The 22,377-nt window shown below is 49.2% G+C and overlaps 1 protein-coding gene across 1 annotated transcript in view; it reads left to right on the forward strand.

Annotated features, from left to right (window-relative positions):
* The window catches only part of MPV17 (mitochondrial inner membrane protein MPV17), a 470,774-nt gene that overhangs the window by 399,232 nt on the left and 49,165 nt on the right, over window positions 1–22,377 (forward strand). Inside the window, exon 6 of the mRNA XM_085613272.1 lies at window positions 9,450–9,482. Coding sequence (XP_085469398.1) covers window positions 9,450–9,482 — 33 coding nt within the window. The remainder of the gene's footprint in view (window positions 1–9,449; window positions 9,483–22,377) is intronic.

Consider the following 22,377-nt stretch of genomic DNA (forward strand, 5'->3'; position numbering starts at 1 on the left):
GACTGTAGTGATTGGTACAATTTATCATGCGTCAAGGGTCAGCTCAAGGTCAGTGCAAAGGTCACGCAGATCCATTGGGAGACAAATGGATCTCCCCCATCATACATAGCGAAGTCCAAAAATGGTGGGTGAGACTAGAGTATGAGCAAGAGGCTTGTGCTGTAACTGACAAGTCTGCTGGAACATTTCTATATTCTTAGCGCTGGAATGACCGGGGATTGACTCATCTGCACTGATGGTTGTTCGCGAGCAGTAGTTAACCTTAGACACGAAGTGTAGGCGACTGTTCTTGCAAACCACATGGCATTGTTACACACTTACAATTACTGTCATGGTTATCTGTCTCTGAGACAAGTGCTTGCCATGATCTGTTCCTACTGGAAAACTGGCTCAGGCAATACTTGGATCCAGGTGTGCGCGGCAGCTGGACTCAAGAAGTGCACTTTTTTCAGTGATGCGCCAAGCTGATTTCTCTTCCGCCTAAAGGTATCTTTGAGCACAACTGCTCACCTTGTAGTAAAGCGCTTTATCCAACCAGCGGCCTTTGCTTCCTCTTTATTCTTCCATTAATTGATTTATCTAACTTGTTGAGCTCACAGTCAGTCACCTCAATGGATTCCTTGCCACAATAATGAACTAATGGCTTAGGCAGACATGTCTAGGTGAGAGACAGATTAGAAGTACTCGTTGGATTGACAGCTCAGATTGGTGATGCCTCTCAGACGACTAGCAGATGGTTCCATAGACTGGGTCTAGTGCAGAGAAGCCCCGACCTCCTCTCCTTACTGACTTAGGGCTCTGGAAGGAGCGTTGACGTTGCTGACTGCCAGGTTCTTCTCCGGTGGTATCGGATTCGTTTTTAGTTCAGGAACAGGGGACTGAGGCATGGACGGTGCAGTGCGTAAGATCAGTCGACTCTAGACTTATGCCCATGAGTGTATTTTTCATACCTGCGGCCAAGATCTACGCGCCATCACACCCGCCTCCAAAGGTTAATTTAGCATCAGTGGCTCTCCAAAGATGCAGAGCTGGTTTAAAAAATGATAAATTATAAAAAAAAAATTAACTTTATTTATCAATTTTTCAAACAAACTACATCTACAGTAGGGTTCCAGTACATATAATACCATCGGAGCACAATCAACATGGTACAAGCGTTCCAATCACATACACCAAATCAGTAAATTCGTGGAGGTAAACTGTCCAAAGTTCAATGGAGACCAATGCAAGTGCCGGCATCAGCACCAATGCGCCGATACAGATCCATGATCCAACGGTGCCCATTCGCTAAAGCGTAAGAAAACAGGCAAAAAAAAGAACCTTCCCCCGGCAGGGTGTCCCACAAAAGCGTACAGGGAGTAAATCCGGAATTAACTGTGTAAGACTATGAGTAGAGTGGGTGCTAATCAACAGCAGGGCTGACAGGATGTTCCCGGAGATACGAGGTGAAGGGAGCCCATATGTCATGGGGTCTAGCGGGCGCAGGGAGGAGATCCGCATAGGTGGTCAGCTGCTCCTGCCAAAGGATCATGTCACTGAGCCAGTCCTTAAACTTAGGTGCCCTGCCCCTACCCCATCTACAAGCTACCCTGCGTCTGGCTAACAACGTAACAACAGTGATGAATCTACTGTGTGCTGCAGGCAGCTCAGCAGTGTAACCCAGCAGTGCAAGTAAGGGGGATCTCGGAAGCGTCAGCGGTAACATAAGCTCCAAATCATCAAATACCTGTTGCCAATATGTGTGCACTTCCCCACAATCCCAGGACAAATGTAAAAAATCTGTATTATCTGCTCTGCACCTATCACATCGTGCGCTGTCCCGCAGCCCATAGCGATATAAACGGATGGGTGTATAGTACAGTTGATGGAGAAATTTGTAGTGGGTAATGCGCAACCGGCTATTTGAGGACCCGAGCTCAGTCTGTTTGCAACAATAGACCCACTGCAAGTCAGTAATGTCATGTCCCAGGTCAGCGCACCATTTGGCACGCGCAGGGCACGGAGCGTATTCCATGTCCATGTATAGGCTATGGTATAGAGTGGACACAAGGTGCGAGGCCTCAGGTGCGCACAGTAAGTGGTGAAGCGGATCGACCGTGGGGGGCTCCTGTGGATAGGAGGGTGTGTGTTCCCTTATGCCCTGTCGCAAGCGCACATAGAGAAAGACATCCATAGGGGAGGGCGGGGCCTTTTGAAAGAGTTGCGCCATGGACTTGAATATGCCGTTCAAATAAAGGTCTCCCCAACAAGTAATGCCAAACTAAGTCTTGGTCTGAAAGAAAATTCCCTCTTGAAGTAGGGGCATTTTGGGATGATACGTGAGAGGCAGCAATGGAGAGCAGAGCATCTGCACCCTGAGTAAGTGGGAGAGACGTTGCCAGGCCCTGACAGTGCAGTCTACTGAAGATAGGCCTTCCGGGCGTCCCGCAGGGCAAGACAGGAGGAACCCGTCCAGTGGAAGAGGATGTGTCAGCCAGTGCTCCGTAGCCACCTGCGGCATGTACCGGGTGGGATGGAACCAATAACGCGCAAAGTGCGCCTAAGCACACAGATAGTAAAGTTCGAAGTTAGGGATATCGAATCCTCCCTGCGAGTAAGGACGAGTAAGGATATCCCACTGCAGACGTAGCTGTTTCCCCCCCCCCCCCATACTAGTGGAATGAGCTCCGACCGAAGCATCTTAAAAAAGGGTTTGCCGGGATACAATGGTATATTTAAGAATAAGTATAAAAACTTAGTGAGGATAATCATTTTGATGAGTGATATATGCCCCGCGATAGTGAGGGGAAGGGCTATTCACCTGTTAATGCAGCCCGTAATGTGCTCCAGTGCACGACCATAGTTACAACGTAAGAGCTCCTCCCGATCATTAACGATCTGCACCCCCAAATACCGCACCTCCTCCGTACACCATTCAATTGGGTAGTCAATGTCAAATGGCACCGCCGCAGCGGTGAGCGGAAATACCTGGGATTTAGCCCAGTTGATCATGTTCCCTGAAAGCCCACCGAAGCGCACAAATTCCCGCAACAGCGGATTAAGGTTATGTTGGGGATGCTTCACATAAAGGGTGACGTCATCCGCATATAAAGAAATCAAGATGGGATGGAGCAGGCACCGAAGGGCTTTCTCTTGATGATACTGCCTGAGTTTCGCCGCGAGTGGCTCCAATACTAAGGCAAAAAGAAGCGGCGAGAGCGGGCAGCCCTGCCGGGTGCCCCTCGTGAGCCTGATGGACGGAGAGATATGCCCATTTATTCTCACCCTAGCAGTGGGGGAACTATAGAGCAGGCGTATCCAGGCCAAAAACCGAACAGAAAGGCCCATATTCTGAAGAGTGGTGAACAGGTAGTCCCACTCCACCGAGTCAAAGGCTTTCGTGGCATCTAAAAAGACCGCCACGAGCGCCAGTTGGGGATCGACGTTGTGCATGATGGAGAATAGGGTGCGTAGGTTGTGGGAGGTCGCCCTGCCCGGTATGAAACCCGCCTGGTCAGGTAAAACCAGTTACTCCCATCAGGAGACTGAGCCGGTTCGCTAGGAGCTTCGCGAGAATCTTTGCGTCGGTGTAGATAAGGGACAGGGGCCTGTACGAATTGCATCGGTCAGCAGGCTTGCCAGGTTTTAAGAGTGAGACGATGAGCGCTTCCCTCATAGTGTCCGGAAGAAGCTGAGCCTCCAAAGCCTCCTCGTAAACCTCCCGTAATATGGGTATTAACCGCTCGATGTAGGCCTTGTAAAAGTCCACTGGCAGACCATCAGAGCCCGGGGCCCTCCCCGACTTCATCTTCATGATTGCCTCTCGAGACTCATCTCCTTCAAAAGGCGCATCCAGAAATTCACGCTGGGAGTTCCCCAGCCAGCCAAGAGTGATATTTTGAAAGAAAGGAGCGAAGTCTAGAGGTGCAGTCCCGGCGCGAAGTGTACAAGTCCTCGTAAAAGGAGGTGAAGACCTATAATATATCACGGCTCTCTCTGTGTCGCGTTCTCGCAGCATCCAAGATGTCGAGGATATAATTAGAGAAGCGAGGTTGTCGCACCTCCGCGGCCAACGCCCTCCCCGGCCTCTCCCCCTCCCCGTACCGGCACACAATGAAATATTTTCCCCGAAAGAAAGTCTCACGCTCGGCCGCCTCCGTATATTCGGTGAGCTGATCACGCAGCACAGCCGCCTGGGCACCCGACGCGTCCCGCCACATGTCCACCTCCAACTGTTTGAGTTCCCCCTCCAGTCAGCGCAGCTCCCGCCGGATGTCCCGGAGGACACCAAAGCTCTTTGACATGCAAAAACCGCGAATTGTGACTTTAAAAGCGTCCCAGGGGGTGCCCACCCCGGTAACTGATCCTCTGTTACGATAAAAAAAATTGGTTATCTCCGCGCCAAGCTCCGCTCGGAACACAGCATCAAGCATTGCCTCCGGCACCAACCACCAACTAAAGGGGAGGGGGGGGGGGCCGACAGAGTGCAGGAGCATCACCTGTAGGAGCACGGGTGCATGGTCCGAGAGTGTTCTGGCCATGTGGGTAATGGCAACAAGCCATGGGCCTACCCCCCGGGAGACCAACCAGTAATCAAGGCGTGCCCTACTTCTTCCCCGGATGAAGCTGCCTCCACGCATCTATGAGCCCATGTGCAGAGAGGAGTTCCGAGAGTGCGCGCTGGGTTTTGGTATAGTGGTGGGGCATGGCTTGAGAACGGTCCAGTCCAGGACACAGGGTTGTGTTCAGGTCCCCGCCCCAGAGTATATGAGTCGAGCCCACATTCAAGATTTGCCCCCAAAGTGTAGCGTAATAATCAGGATTGTCCACGTTTGGACCATAACAACTGACCAATGTAACTGATTGTGTCTCCAAGACACCCCAGAGTATGCAATGCCTGCCGGAGCGGTCACTTAACGAGCCCCCCAGAACAAAAGGAACGCCCCTTTTGATTAGTATAAGGGTGCCACGGGAATATGTAGAGTAAGAGGAGAAGACCCGAACTGCAGCCCACCTGCCTCCAAAGCAAGTCAACCTATGGGGATCAGTATGAGTCTCTTGAAGCATCGCTATATGAACATGATGTCTGTCAAGATAGGCCAAGAGCTGACGACGCTTCCGGGGGTCCCCTAATCCTCTAACATTCCACGTGAGTAGGTGTAGGCGTAATGGGGCAGTAGTCAACGGCATTGCATGGTAGTGAATGCGCTACTGGTGGATACCCTACAAAGAAAAAGGCATAAATACGTGCCGACGTATGCTAGTAAGAATGTTTGAAGATGGACAGTACTAGAACCTGGAACCCGCAGTAAAAGTTCCCCACCCACCCCCTCCCACAACAGCACCCCAATCGTGCCGGAAGAGCCCCATCCCAACAAATGTCTAAAAACCAGAACAAGTCATTACAAACAACAGGAGATTGTACAAGCAGCCCTTGGAAGAGCCACAAAAAAAGAAGGGGGGAATACCCGTGTAGGGGGGTCACCGGGGCCACACAGAAACCTCTCCGCCCGGTCAACCAACGACTCAGTGTCCCAAAGGGGGAAGACCCAGGCAAAGGGAGAGAGAGGGGTGCTTGGCTATGCGTATAGGGTTATCCTTTGCGTTGAAGAGACTTGGTCATAAAACAACTAAAGAGTAAGTAGAACTGTCCCAGCTAAAGTAATTCAAGTGGGCCTCTATCTGCGCTCATCCAGCAGGCGAAAGTTCAAGGGCCCCGGCAAGAGAGCAGTGCGGGGCGACCAGATAGGACCCACCACAGTCACAAAAGCCGTCCGGCAGAGGGAGCAGAGATAGAACTGCGAGGAGCCCAGGAGTCGCCATCTCGGCCCACAGACGCCCGAGAGACCTCAGTCCGCTGAAGGAGAAGCCGGTCCAGAGGCCCGACCACTCGACACACCACCTGGAGAATGTCGGGGGAGCGATTTTAGGAATTCATCTACTTGATGCGAGTTAGTAAAGATGATGGTTTTCCCTCGGTGTGAAACTCTGAGGCGCGCCAGGTACAAGAGGGCGTACTCAATATGGGCCCTGCGGAGCTTCTGTTTGACTCCCAGGAATTTGCGACACGTCTCCTGCTCCGCAACGGTGAAGTCCGGGAAGATAGTGAACTCCACGCCATCATATTGTAAGGACTTCTGCTCTCGCGCTAGTCGCAGGGCCGCATCACGATCGCGATAGTTGAGAAGTCGGGCCACAATAGGCCTGGGGCACCCACCAACCGGAGGCCGCGGCCCTAGAGAGCGATAAGCCCGTTCCACGATGAATTGGGCAGAGAAAGGATTCCCATCACTGGCGCCGCGCAGCAGCCGCTCAACATACTCCTCCATGCGGCCCGTGTTGGTGGTCTCCGGAATGCCCATGATCCGAAAGTTGTTCCGGCGACTGCGAGCCTCTGAGTCCTCATTTTTAGCGGCGATTACCTTGAGGAGTTTGTCCATTTGTGCCACCTGTCTCTGCATCTGTGCGGTGGCATCCTCATTGTCCGAAATGCGGCGCTCAGCCTCCTTAATCTGCCCATCGTGTTTATTCACCTTCTGGACAAGAAAGTCCAGCCGAGAGTTCATGGTGTCCATCTTGCCTGACAAGTCAGACATTCCCTGCTGTAAGGCGAGGAGCAACGCCTTGACATCATCACCGTGGGTCGATAATTGTGACTGCGACGCCGCACCAGCTTCCAGGGTCGAGTCATCCGGCGTCGATCGCGTGGCCGCCTTCTTGGTATCAAAAACCAGTCGGGACTGACGTCTGTCCGACTTCCCCATGGCAGCAGGAAGGACCTGCAGTCCGCGCACAAGGGTAAGGATCCGCCACGGCCAGCAACCAGGAGCACCAAAATGCCTGGGGCGCCTAGTGACCACCGCACCCTCTCAAGAGCTCCGGACGGTTCAAGCAGTCCAAAGCGGCGGGAGAGAATGCAAGCCCCCGCAGGGGCAAACATGGGGAGCCAACCAACCCATCAGAGGCTAATATAATAGAGGCAGAGCGGGGCACTCCCCTGCAGAGGCAGCCACTTATACTAAACCAGTCCCATCTGGGCCCCACCGATGAGCAGGCAGTCCAAGCCACGAACCCCAGCCAGTCGGCAGATGTGGAGGTATAGATCCGATGTAACCCCCGGGTCAGGCAGGCAGGAATATGTAGGCCGGGTAAAGCACCAACAAGGCAGACTTGTAGAGTCTGATGCCGAGGGGGGCCAACTCACCAGCCGCAGGCAGTCAGGCGGCACCGCAGAGACAGACTGTAACAGCACTGCCCCGGGGACCCCCCAGGGCCCACACGGGGAGCCAACAACGTCACTGAAAAGGCAGAAGAAAGCAAGAGCCCAGGCGCGGGCCAAGGATAAACCTGGCAACTCCCCAGAGGCCCGACCCAGCTCCACGGGGTGTAAAAGAAGCCAGGCTCGGTGTCACAGGGCCCGATCAGCAAACCGGCAGCACCAGAAGGGTCCAAAGATGCTCACAGAGGCAGCGCGTGGGGGGAGGGAGTGCGAAGTCTCAGACTCCCGCTACCAGGCCAAGCAGTCACTCCAGACAAGCACAGGAATCACCACCGCGCCGCCGAAGTCCGCCAGTGCAGGCCGCGATGAAATGACCAGGAGCCGCCGGCGCCACACTCACCGTCCCCACATCAATCAACAGGCAGCAGCAGGCAGCGATGACCTTCAGGACAGCACGAGCGGCCAGCAGGAGCACCCGCATCAGAATCACGCTCCGCGGGGCCCGTCTCCTCCAAAGCGGCCTATCAGCCACGCGGGCGCAGCGGCACTCGAGTGGCCGCTGCCGCCGGGCAGGGCTCCAGGCAAGTCCCCCAACAGAGCCCGCCTCGCAGCACGAGCAGCTTCGGTAGCAATCCGGAGAGCCACGCACCAGCCAAACCTTCACCGGAGGCAGCAGGCAGGCAGAGAGGATAAATCGCACCGCTCCACTGCTGATCAAGGTGCAGGGGACTAAGGATTAATGAAGAATAAGGAGCCAAGCAGCCGGAGCCTCACTGGGGTGCGGCCATCTCGGTCGTGCGCCACCTAGCGCCCCAGATAAATTACATTTACATCACTATGAAAATGGAGGTGGGTATGTAAGTGGAGACCAGTGAGTTTGCCTGCTGAGCAAATCAGGATATACACTGTATGAGACAGTCACTCAGCGTGCCCAGGTGTGTAGGCACCTCTCGTTAACTAAGAATATTGTAGCTGAGAGGGGCATTTTACATCTATTCATGTATCCATTCAGAGAGATCTCTTAGTTGTTCCGGTGAATGTCTCAGATTGTTCTCATATCTGGCTGCACTTCTGACACTGTGTTGCTTGTCACCTCACTTCATTTGTATAGTCTGACCATACCTCTGCAACCATTCATTGCCACTGCTTGCACTGTTGTTGCTAACGACCTTATGCTTGTTTTCAGTAAGATTTAATCATGTTTTATGTGTCATTTATTTTTACACATGTTCGCCTATGTCAGGGTCCTTCTGCTTACAGCACATGTTCATTCAAACAGATGTCCCTGTCTCACCTTTGGCCTGTTCTAGCTGGGCAGTAACTAGCCTGACCTTCGCCGGACCTTTCTTGTTCTGTGCTGAGCTATAACCACCGTAACCCTCGCCTGACCTTCCTTGTTCTACGCTTGGCGATAACCAACCTGTCCTTGCCTGGCCCTTTTTGTTCTATGCTCGGCTATAATCACCTTAACCCTTGCCTGACCTTCCTTATTCTAGCTAGGCATTTACCCCCCTGACCTTCACCTGACCTTTCTTGTTCTGTGCTGAGCTACAACCACCGTAACCCTCGCCTGACCTTCCTTGTTCTGCGCTTGGCGATAACCAACCTGTCCTTGCCTGGCCCTTTTTGTTCTATGCTCGGCTATTATCACCTTAACCCTTGCCTGACCTTCCTTATTCTAGCTGGGCAGTAACCACCCTGACCTTTGCCTGACCTTTCTTGTTCTATGCTGGGCTATAACCGCTTTGACCCACGCCTGACCTTCTTGTTCTTTTCTGGGCCGATAACCGCCCAATGGATGAGAGTTTCCGTCAGTGACTGAAACTGTCTTCCTTCGTGCAATGAAGCTGGGGGCCCTTCTCATAACAGAACATGATCTTAAGACAGAGGTTTCAAGCACACTCCAGACCCACCCTAGCTTACTTTGGTGCTGGGGTGATATGTTCTGTATCACCTACATTGGCGGTGAAGTATGCACCTGGAGTAGGTCCACCCGGAACATAGCAGGCCCTAGATTCAGCCCATTACCATGGCCTCAATACGATGAGGTAGGCTTCAGGTATCCATGAAAATGCCTGGCTCAGGACTGGGGAAGTTGTGATGAAGTGGGTGACTGTGAATCTGGGGCTGGTTGTGGGGCAGATGGTGAGTTTGGGAATCATGCGAGTGACCTAGCACAAGTCATGTCTGTTTGATCCAAGTGAGTGTTGAAGGGTACTTCCATTAACCTCTCCAACTCTCTCTTTTCCAGGACTACCCCGATGCCCTCATCACCAACTACTATGTGAGTACAGTGAGATTAACAGGACTGGGTGGGAGTGCGTGGCCAGCGGGAACCAGAAAACAGCCCTGGAACAAAAAGTTCACCCCATCCCAAGCGATACAGTGCGAGCAAGTGTACAAAGGCAGGCCAACTCCACCACTGGACACAGGGGGTTCTCCTGCCCACGGAGATATGTGCCACAATTAATGCCTAATGGTGCACTTAACTTGGTATATTTTCAAGTGTTTTTTGGCAGCCGATCCATAGATGTTTTACTTGCAGTTCTGAAGGGCACCTGATGAAATGTACTGTGCCCAGGAGCAGTGTTTCTCTCCAGCAGAGTTCTCTGTTCCTCCTCGCTTCTGTTTCTCTCTCTTACGTGACAGCGCGTGGCCCTGGCAGTCACTGACTGGGGAAGCGAGGAATGAGGAGTTTCTTTACTTTATTTATGTGCCAATGTGAAGCAACATGTAGGGTGTGTGGTAAAACTGTGGGGGGGGGGGAGGGGTGGTTCACACGACGGCACTGTAAACTGCACTTTATGATTGGAAGTTTGCGTCCTGATCATAGTGCGCTGTTTACCTTCTGTCAAGGGATAAACATTGTTTTATGTCTCTCCGAAGTCTTTCTAAACTCTGTACTTGGGAGAGATCTTTCTTTCTCTGGAGAGTTTTGTTGCGTGAAATCTGAATATATCTTTCAATGTAGACAATACTTTGCACCTGTGGGGTTGTCTCTGTAAGATATGTACCATTCACAAACTTATGGGCGCAGCCAAGTTGAATTTAGGCTTATTTGCAGTTAAGCCTGTAATCTCGCGTTGTGTATTTACAATTGTGTATTTACAGTTGTGTATTTATATGTATATTAACTTAATATTGCATCGTTTGCTCCAACGGACGTGTTTTGGGCGTCACAGTGTGAAGATGTGAACACCCACTAACATTCAAGTTTGTAGATATACATAACTTCTTCAATACAAGTCTCCACACTAGACAAGGTCAAATATTTACTCCTTCAAAAGGCAGAATTATATTCCCATGTAGAGTGGGGACGTGCAGGGAACTCACCCTACAAAAAGAGGGAAAATAATTTCTGCATGTCGAAAAAAAGATGTGAAGTGGAAATAGACTTTTGGATGGAATGTACACTCTTAAATATACACTTATCATAGTTACCCATGAAAATGTCATCCACAGGTAAAACTCGTTGAATTCTCAAAAGGATCCCCCCCGTACTTCTGCTAGGAGCAACTTTTTAGAAGTACTTCTGGAATTTGTTGTGAATTCTAAAAATGTCCAAAGTTTACTCCAGATATAGTCGTGTGCCCATGGGAGTAAATGCATAGCTTTCTTTGAGAATTGGACATTTTATGATGCGTTCTGCCTGGATGAGCAGCTGGAAAGTAAACACCCAGTTCTCAACTCACTATCATGCCATGCTACATAGAGACCACTCAGTTGGCAGAGGAATATTTGCAGCGGGCTAATCGTTTGGGGGATATGACTTGCAAAACTGCACCCATAGTTACCCCTTTTGGCAGAGATTGCCAACCTTAGGCCAACCTCTCAGAAGACATGGTTATCAATGTAGCATTCAGGTGTAAAACTTGTATATTGAGCACCTGGTAACTAACTAGCAGCATAGAGCTGGCATATGTGACGTCATTCACTCATCTACTCACAGCCTCATTCACTCACTCTTTCATGGTACAGGCACATAGGGCCAGACTAACAACCATACACAGCCGTGGCACAATACTCCGGTAGCTGTCTTAGGACCCTATAGCAGTGTAACGTGTTTCTTCCCACTTCATCTCTCTCTCTCTCTCTCTCTCTCTCTCTCTCTCCCTCTCCCTCTCTCTCTCTCTTTCTCTCTTCTTTTTCTATCCACCGGAATCTTCCTCATTCCATTTTTGGGACCTATTACATCATTGCCTCTGCTCTTTGCCGCTTTGCCCTTTCTGATGGATACATCTGCCAGTGGATTCTTCACGTTGAGAATATCCCCTGTGCTGGCAACATTCCGAAATGTTTGTAGCTCTCCACGCCGATGAGGACGACATTACAATAGCCTTGCTCCGCACGCGGTTCCGCTGACGTCCCTGAAGCCATAAGAGGGCCGCGTCGGCGTGATGACGTCAGTTCCCTTTTTTCCGCGCCGTCGACGCTAACGGTTTTTGGGGACTCTCCGTAGCTTTTCTAGTTACTTAGTGTTTCTGCTGTGTTTCTGGTCTCATCGTGCTTCTTTCTTAAAGATGTCGATGAAGAAGTCAGGGTTCAAGCCTGTAGAGAGTGTGGTAAACACATTTCCATCACGGATCCACACGAAGATTGTGTCTGGTGCCTGTCATCGGATCACGTCGTCAAGGGGTGCTCTTGCTGCCGCAATATGAACCCAAAGGCCTTAAAGGAGAGAGAAGCCAAGCTATTCATAGCGAAAATGAGAAAGGAGAAGAGAGGTCGAAGGCGTTCGAGGTCCCGGTCGAGGTCGGGTTCGAAGTTGACGTCGGGTCATGCTTCAAAGTTAAAGAAACATAAAAAGAAGAAGAGGCATAGCTCTCGATGCCGTTCAGATAAGGAGACGGCTCCGAGATCGACTTCACCAGTTCCTCGACGTCGTAAGGACTATGTGTCTCCCTCACCTTCTGTGTCGAATCTGGCTTCACCTGTTCGCCCGGCTTCGCCTGCAGCTTCTCTGTAGTGTTCTCCGGCTCCATCTCTGACGCCGATGCATTCTCCGGCTCCGGTGGAAGAGGCTCCGGTTCCTGATGAGTCGTCGACTCCATTGGCTCCACCGTCGGCGCCGATTGGCCCGAGTCCGGTAATGCCTCAGTCTGAGCCTTACCCCCCCTTTCCTGGCCCGGGACAAGACCCATCGCATTATTTGAATGCCATGTATGGTGTCTTTTCAAGAGCTATGTACCCCTCTGGAGCACCTTCGGGTCCCGTGGGTCCAATGGCCTTTAATTTGGGGGTTCCTCAGGCCTATGCTCAGGCTCCCTTTATGCCATTCTTTCCAGCCGCGCCGTCTTGGCATTTCCCGGCGCCGAGGACGTCGACGCCACTCCCTTCTTCTCTGACTCCAGCTCGACCTCGTTCAACTCAGGCTGTGCCTCCGGATCCGTTTTCGACGCCGGCTCCGGCTCCGCCAGAGTCGTGTGCGGCGCCACCGACGCCGGTTCCGAGGATGAGATCCAGGCGGGAGGCGCAGAGGATCTTGGAAGAACAGAGGTATCAAGCAGAGGAAATTGAAGAGGGTGAACTTCAGGAGTCGGGTGACTTTTTTGAAGAATTAAAGGAGGCAAGTGGCCTTGATATGTCCCCAAAATGGGAGCTTTCTCCTCCATCAGATGCTCCCTCTAAGGATGTGGTTCCTTACCACACAGTTATAAGGAAGGCGGCGGAGCTCTTGGACTTGCAGCTCCCAACTGCTGAATTTAAGTCAAACATCTTGACGGAGGTTCTTCATTCCCCCTCCACTGTGGTAGAACCTTTGCTTCCTTTTAACAATGCCATCACTGAGCCAGTTATGGAGGTTTTGCGTAAGCCCTTTTTGGCTCCGGCAGTGTCTAAATCTGTTGCTAGTAGGTACAGGGCAGCTCCAGGAGATCCGGACTTTCTAACTTCCCATCCTTCTCCTGAGAGTCTGGTGGTTCAGGCTGCCTGTTCGAGAAAGTCTTCTGGAGCTTTTCCTCAAGTTCCTGGCGACAGAGAGTCTAAAAAAGCTTGACCAGTCGGCCAAGAACTGAAGGTGTTCTCTTCGGCAAGTATGGCCTTGAAGTCCACAAATGCCACCTGCCTTTTGGGCCATTACATCCACGCCCTGATGGATTCTGCAAAACTGTTGACTCCTAAATTGTCAGAGGAGGACAGGCAGAATTTTAATGAGGTCTTTTTGGACACTCAAGCTGCAGCTCGACAGAGTGGTTTGGACAATGCGGACTCTGTTGCCAGGATCATGGGCTCTTCAGGTTGGCACTAGAAGAAGTGCTTGGCTTAAGTCGTCGGAGTTCTCTCCAGATGTGCAGGCTACACTTCTGGATCTACCCTTTGATGGTTCTGGACTGTTTGGGAAGAAAGCAGATGCAGCCTTGTAGAGGTTTAAGGACAGCAAAGCCACAGCCAAGTCTCTGGGCCTGCAGGCTCAGCCTAGAGGTTCTTCATTCAGAAGGTTCAGAGGTTTTGGGAGGTCGTCCTTTCGGACCTACAGACAGCCTCAGCAGCAGCAGCAAAATACCCTGTATAAGAGCTACAGGGGTAGAAACAGAGGTCTCCCTCGAGGTCGTCAACCCTCCTCCTCCTCCTCCCTCCCTCCTACCAATGCAAAGCAGCCCTAGATCCACCATTCTGGATCATGTTGGTCCTGTGGGGGGTCGGCTTACCCATTTTCTGCAAGATTGGGAATCGGTCACTACAGATCTTTGGGTTCTAAATCTTGTGGAAAATGGATATACTCTTCCCTTTCGAGAATTCCCTCCAAATTACCCTCCTTGCCAAGGTGCTTGCTCGGAGTACCACCTTCTTCTCCTGCAGGAGGAAGTCCTAACATTACTAAAAAAAGGTGCGATAGAGGTGGCTCCAGAGCGGGAAAGGGGTCAGTTTGGCTACGCCCGGTATTTCCTGATACCCAAGAAGGATGGCAGGCTACGTCCAATCCTGGATCTCAGGATCTTGAACCTTTTTCTGAAGCAAGAGAAGTTCAAGATGCTCACCCTTGTGCAGGTTCTTCAAGCGCTGCAACAGGAGGACTGGATGGTGTCGATCGACTTGCAGGATGCGTATTTTCATATTCCGATCCTGGAGTCGCACAGGAAGTAGCTCCGTTTTACGGTAGGGTCGCAACATTATCAGTTTGCGCAGTTCTCCCGTTTGGTCTTACTACTGCACCTCGAGTCTTCACCAAGGTGATGGCAGTGGTGGCAGCCCATCTCAGAAGATTGGGGATTCCAGTTTTCCCCTATCTGGACGACTGGCTGATCAAAGCGGAGTCGCCAGAGAAGGTGCTTCATCATCTGCAGGTTACAACTCAGCTGTTGTACAAATTGGGTTTCTCGATAAACGTGCCCAAATCTCACCTGGTGCCCTCTCAACGCAACCTGTTCATAGGGGTGGTACTGGACACTACTGTGTGTCGAGCATTCCCACCTCCACAAAGGATTCTCGACACACAGGAAATGATTCCCTTGTTTTACAATGGAGCGGTCGTTCCAGTCCTGAAGGTCCTTCGTCTGCTCGGTCTGTTTGCTTCCTGCATTCTGTTGGTCAACCATGCACGCTGGCACATGAGGGTGCTCCAGTGGTGCCTCCGCAGGCAGTGGTATCAGCACAATGGAGATCTCAGGGAGTCTGTGAGGATCTCCAAAGAAGCTGCAGCGGATCTGTCTTGGTGGAGCGTGGAAGGCAATCTCGGGTGGACCTGTTTGCCACTCACGAGAACACTCACTGCCTGTTATTCTGTAGTCTCCAGTATCTGATGCTGGGAGCTTTGGGGGATGCATTTCAGTTGAGATGGGACTCACATCTCCTTTACGCGTTTCCTCCCATACCCTTGATTCCTTGGGTTCTGAGGAAGATTTGCCAAGACCGGGCCCAAGTCATCGTGATTGCCCCGGATTGGCCAAGAAGGGTGTGATATACAGATCTTCTCCACCTCTCCTCGTGCCCTCCGCTCCGTCTCCCTCTCAGGGCAGACCTCCTCTCGCAGTCGCAGGGGCAGGTTCTACACCCCCACCTCCAGAGCTTACACCTTCATGCCTGGAGATTGAACGGGGCAACCTGAATTCTTTTTCTCTCCTGCCTGACGTGGTAGACGTGATTTTGTCTGCCAGGCGTCCTTCCACCAAATCTATCTATTCCTATAGGTGGTCCAAATTTGTCCATTGGTGTGGGGAGAAGTCTATTGACCCTTTGAGGGCTCGTTTATCCAACATCCTTCAGTTTGCTCTCTCTCTAGCTCATCAAGGCTTTGCTGTAGCTACTGTGAAGGGTTATTTATCGGCTTTGTCGGCATTCCTTTGCTTTTCGGATCAGCCCTCCTTGTTTAACTCACCTATTGTATTACGGTTCATTAAGGGCCTTACCAACAAATTTCCACCAACTCCATTTATTGAGCCTCAGTGGGACTTAAATCTTGTCTTAACTTACTTAATGGGTTCTCTCTGTGAACCTTTGCACAAGTGTCCCTTAAGGCTATTGTCTTTTAAAACAGTTTTTCTCATTGCCATTACCTCGGCAAGGAGGGTAAGTGAGCTTCAAGCTCTAAGTTCAAAACCCCCGTTCTTGACCATTCATGCTGAAAGAATGGTACTCAGGACCAGGGCTGCTTTTCTGCCTAAGGTGGTAACTCCTTTCCATCTGGGGCAGTCCATTACCCTTCCTACCTTCTATCCTCCCCCTCACCCTTCCAAGGAGGAGGAGCAGCTTCACCGCTTGGACACTAAAAGGGCGGTGAATTTTTACCTTGATAGAACTAAAGACTTTCGAGTGGATGACCAGCTCTTCATGGGCTTCATTGGCTGCAGGAAAGGCAGAGCGGTGCACAAGCGCACCCTTTCCAGATGGATTATCTTGTGCATCAAGATTTGTTACTCTTTGGCTGGTAAGGAACCTCCAGAGGGTATAAGAGCTCATTCTACCAGGGCAAAGTCTTCTACATCTGCCTTATCTAGAGGTGTTCCTGTGGAGGACATTTGTAGAGCGGCAACTTGGACCTCCCTCCACACTTTCGCGAAGCATTACTGCTTGGATACCGAGGTGAGGAGGGACGGACACTTTGCACGTTCCATCCTTCAGAACTTTTTGGTATAGAAGGGTGGACACCCTCCTCTGGGAGTGGGACTGCTTTGGGAATCTATTCACAAGGTGAGGAATCCACTGGCAGATGTATCCATCAGAAGAACAAGTTACTTATCTTCGGTAACGCTTTTTCTGGTGGATACAGTATCTGCCTGTGGATTCCTCACTGACCCACCCTCCTCCCCGTTGTCCACCCTTGTATACCAACAATAGTGATATTGGGCCATATGTAGGTACCTAAATACCGGTCGGTAACGGCCGAAAATCGGTAAATATCCCGTTACCGACTGGTATGGTGGCTGGATTTCAGGATTCGGTAATTTACCGAATCGGAATTTTAAGAAATCGGTAAAATACCGATTCGGTAAATTACAGAATCCTGAAATCCTATGTAGGGGGCACTCAAGTGAGTGCATTTTTGGTTTCTGGATTCGTTATTTACCACCAAGTTGGTGGTAAATAACGAATACCTTTTAAAAAGCAATTTTGTGCTTTTTGAAAAGTGCCATGTGGCAGACATACATGCCCTTAGGGCATGTATGTGCGCCACATGTGCACACATGCACGATTCAGGGGTGCAACAGGGTGTCAATGTGACACCCTGCCACCCATGAATATGCTCCCCCTATTACCGATTCGGTATTTACCGAATCGGTAATAGTGAATGGCTTCCCATTCATTCCTATGGGCCTCCAGGCCCATAGGAATGAATTGGAAGGGATGCATTATTACCGATTCGGTAAATACCGAATCAGTAATACCGAATATTACCGATTCGGTAATAATTACCGAATGTTTACCTACATTCTATTTACCGATTCATAAATACCGAATCTGTAAAATTCGGTATTTATGAATCGGTAAATAGAAATTATCTACATATGGCCCATTGTATCTGTTACTGTCAAAGGAAGTGTGTTATTTCTTTTGCTTTCCTGCATTGACTTCACACTGTGTGTGTTGGTTTGAATATTATGTACTGTGTATACTGTATATATATTGTTGTTGGTCTGTCCGTGTGCCTCGAAGGCACGGAAAAAAAGGGCGGAACTGACATCATCATGCCGATGAGGCCCTCTTATGGCTCCAGTGACGTCAGCGGAGCTGTGTGCGGAGCCATGCTATTGTGACGTCGTCCTCGTCGGCGTGGAGAGCTACAAACTTTTTCGAATGTTGCTGGCGCAGGGGATATTCACAAGGTGAGGAATCCACAGGCAGATACTGTATCCACCAGAAAAAGCGTTACCGAAGGTAAGTAACTTGTTCTTCTCCTCTTGTTCCCCTCCCATGTCTTTCCCTGGCCCATCTCTGTACCTGTTTTTCTGTTATGGGAGGTTGAGGTAGAGAGCTATGAAATTAAGCATCATTAAGTCACCAGCCTTAAAAAATAGGCAAAGCACCAATGTTTTCCATAAAGTGAAATCAGAGAAAGTTTATTTAAAGCTATTCATAATATTCAAATTAATAGGAAAGTGTCTATTTTCAAGATAGAAACGGGTGTAGTTCGCTACATTAAATGTATAAGCATACAAGTATATCAATGAATCAATCAGGGGTTTGTATAGCATGGCTACTCACCCGTAAGGGTCTCATGGCATGGGGGGGGCTGCTGATTGACTGAACCCCCTTACCCAGACGTAAGAGCCAGATCTTGAGATCCTTCCTGAATTGGGTCAGCGATGGGGATTGCCTGAGGTGGAGGAGCAGGGTGTTCCAGGTTTTGGCCAGTTCTGGTCTTGTGGATCTGTGGGATGGTGGTCAGGGCAAGTTGGGTGGAGTGAAGTTATCTGGCGGGTACATGGAATGCAAGGCGGCGGTTCAGATTTGCTGGTCCTACGTTGTGCAAAAAGAACAATTGATGGACAGAATGCAGAACAATGTCATACATTCACCCAAATACAGAGTCCTGGACCTAAATCCATTGTTTTTATGCTCCCCTTGCCATCCCAGTTTGAACCCAGCCATATGCAAATCAGTCTTGACCCTGCTCCCTATGGGAACAGTCCAGCCCGAACTGCCAAGCCAGGTCCTCCCTGGACTGAAAACAAGCATCCTAGGACCGGTTTCGGGCTTTCAGCCCTCATCAGCCAGTCTAGCTTGACTCAAGTGGCATGGAGAGCCCACGACCCACGTCTGAGCATACCCGTCCCACTCGGGGTGACAAATGTGAAAAGAGCAATTGACGAACAGAATGTAGAACAATGTCATACATTCACCCCAGTACAGAGTTCTGGGCCTAAATCCATCGTTTTTGTGCTCCCCATGCAATTCCAGTTTGAACCCAGCCATATGCAAATCAGTCTTGACCCTGCGCCCAATGGGAACAGTCCAGCCCGAACTGCCAGGCCAGGTCCTCCCTGGACTGGAAACAAGCATCCTAGGACCAGTTTCGGGGTTTCACCCCTCATCAGCCAGGCTAGCTTGACTTCCCCAGGGGCACCAGGGTACCTTCTGTAATACTGCCCAAGGTGGAGCTGTGCAGGGAAGGGAGCAGTCCACTAGAAGGTCAGTGGAATACCACTATATGGTTGCAATGTGTGTATCCACATATAATCCAAACATTAATGTATATGTCTTCTTTTGTCTGTAAATATATTTACTTATGTTTAAAGACTAACCTATACATTATCTTTGTCACATTAGGAAAGTGGGCCATTGTACATGAGAGCAGTTTTCCATCAACTTGTGTGGGCATGCTATGTTTTATTAGTGCTCAGAATCATTCTGCTGAAAGTTTGAGCACTAAACAAAAGCAACAAATAAAATAAATGTTATCACACATAGAAACGTGAGAAACATTTAGACGTAATTACACCTTTACACATTTTGTAAATCACAAGCATTGATCTGTCTGCACAAATCTGTGTTCATTTTTAACTTATGGGGCAGGCCAGCATCTAGGAGAGGGAGCGGTGTAGTCCCGATACAGACTTTTGTGCTCCCAGACAAAACTGTCACTTTCTAGGTACGGGAACCCATACACTAATGCTGAAACATTCTCGCATAAGAATGACAGACAAAGATTCTCGTTTCAATGCTTTATATAAGAATTAAAAGGCAAATTACAAAAAAGTGCCATAAAAAAGTTTAACAGCAAAGCATATACGTCATAAGTACATGAAATAAGTAAAGTTCTGGAGTAAAATCTGTCATAGATTCGCCTTCTAAGATGGGGAAAAGGGAAGTCTCTCTTGTTACAGCAATCCACACACGTGTATAGGACTTTAGATATAAACTTTCATTCATTCTGTGGGAATACACGATTCTCAAGGTTTGGCACAAAAGGAAACAAGCAGAAGAAACATTTTACTACAGGACACCTTTGAGGATCCTCTTTGGATAGTTGTCCATTGAGATTCAACAATTCGCACAGTCTTAGCTGCACAGTTAAGCTGATACATTGTTTTAACCTAAGCCTGGGACAGTGAGAACTGTCCTTGATTTAGTACAAGGGAAATTTCTCTGAAAACACTTTCTGCTTACTCGAGTGAAAACTAGACAAGTTTTATTCAGCAGCAGTTATCATGTGATATATTGGATGCTGAGGCAAGATGGAGGACAGTGTAAACACAGGCTAATGTTAGCAAAGCTCACTTCGTAATGCTCTTTTTATTGACAGAAAACCGATGCCCACATTTCCAACAGGTAAAGTGGTAATTGAGGTCAGAAATGACGCATAGTGAGAACATTGTACAGTGCACAGGGTGGGAGCTGGGGCGCACAGAGTGGTACATTCAAAAAGCACAGGCAGTATGTGTTGAGCGTGTTTTGGTGCTGATGTGCAGACAAGAGTGACAGGTGGCTTTCAATTGAAGTTCTAAACGTTTACCATCACCAGCCTTTAGCCATGCTGATTTCCACTTTTCACACCTTTCCTAGATTTTCATCAGGCACCTGCAATAGTTCATCCAGCTGGTAACCAGAGGTTAAAGGCGCCCCATCAGCCGCCTATGCTGCAGCCCCTGTAGACGTTGTTTGGCTGCCCAACCGGCCAATACAGTCATGGCTACAAACCTACCCAGTGCATGCTCTCCCATCATTTCAGGTCTTCAAAGCTTGTCCATTTGCAACGCCAAAGCTCTAAAAAAGGTCAAGCTTCAAGCCCAGGCACCTTTATTCTGTCACTGGGCACAGCCCCAGGAATCCTGTACAATCATCAGATTTATTCGGAAGGATATACATGAGATACCTTCAGAAAATGAGCTACCCAGTCTTCACCCACCCTCATGCGTCCAAGGGATCCTCGCAGTAAAATTAGGATAGGGTGTTTTCATTGTAATGTTGATTGAGAATCAACATGTGGATCTAAAATGGAACCACAACCAGCCCCAACTGAGCAGTTCAAGCTGAACCCTCACCTAAACCTGGCTGGCCACGATGAACTGATGGGATCCAGACACTTCATTTTGCGTGACTGAGAAATGCTCAGCCTCTTTGGGCTCCGCTAGAGCCTAGCAGTAACTTCTAGCCGTTTTGGTAACTTTTACAACACCCATAAGCACCACAACCTGTTGTCTGTTGGCTTCCTTTTGTAGGACATCTCTTGAGTTCAAGGGAGAGCCGCATTCATGCGGTGTGTCTTCCGAAAGTGTGAAGGATATAATGAGCGACTGATTCATCGTGTAGCCCATTGTACATATTCATGTGCTTCCGTGGAGTCTTTTTAGTGCGAGGGTGTTTACAATAAATCCATGATAGAATTGTAAGACATCCATGCAATATATATTTACATACAATTAATAATTTCAATAATCTGCGGTAAGCCTGAAAAGGCAGCATGTATCCATCAGTGTCTGTGTGTTCCATATTTATTTTATTATTTTAATTTATTGATAGCATACAATTATCTTTTAGGACTTCCTGACATCTAGGGGAACTAGAAGAGCAGAAGGCTGAAGGAGTTACTGACCAAATAGCCATGTTTAAGAATTTTCTGAAGCCAAGATGACTAAAAGTCAAGCGAATGGATAAAGGATAGAAATTCCATATCCTGGCAACAAGATAGAAGAAAGAGTTCTGCCCTTATGAGTTCTATAAACATTTGAAAACAGGAGTAGATAGGAGATGAAATAGTGAAGGAAACGGATAGTCTTCAAGCAATAAATGAGTTCTTGATAAACTCATCTATTGTCAAAAATGCAAAGACTTTTAGAAACGGAGCCAATGCAGATATCTGAGATGTTGGGAACTCAAGGCATGGCCAGGATGGGCTGTCGCTTTCTGCACCAGGTGGAGTCGATGAAGTTGGGAGTGAGGATGGCCCTGATATAGGGCAGTGCTGTAATTCCTGAGGGAACCAACCACTGCCTGGATGAACATACAGCAAGCGTCCACAGGGAGTTAGTCTTAAGATTTTCGGAAGGACCTGCCGATTTAAAAAAAAGGAGGTGAAAGCAACTGTTCCAAATGGGAGGAACAGCTGAGATGATGGACACATTAGGACCCGGATTATGGACACAAGAGCTAGATTTGGGACCATACCCAAGAGTAGACAGCCACCTGTCTGAGGTCCGGAAAGATGGGAGACCTACATCTATTAACTGTTGCCCAAACTCAACTCGAGGCAGTAGTTGTTCATCTACACGACCGCGGTAGACAGGCAGTCATGGAGCCGAGGTTAATCAGAGTGAGAGTCTCTGTATGTTTGAGTTTTAATCCCGCAGTTGGGGCTAGCGCCTGACCTTGGTACCACATCACACCTGGTGAGTTTAATATACATGGCCCTAGATATATCTACCTATACCTTACGATTAACGTTTTAAAATAGAACTGCAAACTGCCTTAGTGTGGTAGAAAGTTCCCTCTTTCATAGGATTCACAGAGAATCCCTAGAGCAGTCATGCACATCTAGGCCACTTGTGAATTCAAGTGCCTAAAGAAACTAGAAACTGGTGTCTTACCACCTTTGAACACTGTAAATTTGAGTCTGTTCGTACAGTGGGGAATGCCTGGCATGTGGCACTTGTACACAGAAACTCATAAGTTTGTTTGTGTTCTCCTGCTTTTGCAGGCAGGCTCAACCAGAAACCGGCACAAATAAATCCTAATGTTATATTTGCATATACGGGCTATTAAGTGCAGAAAGGCAGATTTTCACCATTTGCGAATGGACATGTAAA

This window comes from Triturus cristatus, chromosome 6 (assembly GCF_964204655.1).
Source record: "Triturus cristatus chromosome 6, aTriCri1.1, whole genome shotgun sequence".
Classification (NCBI taxonomy): Eukaryota; Metazoa; Chordata; class Amphibia; order Caudata; family Salamandridae; genus Triturus; species Triturus cristatus.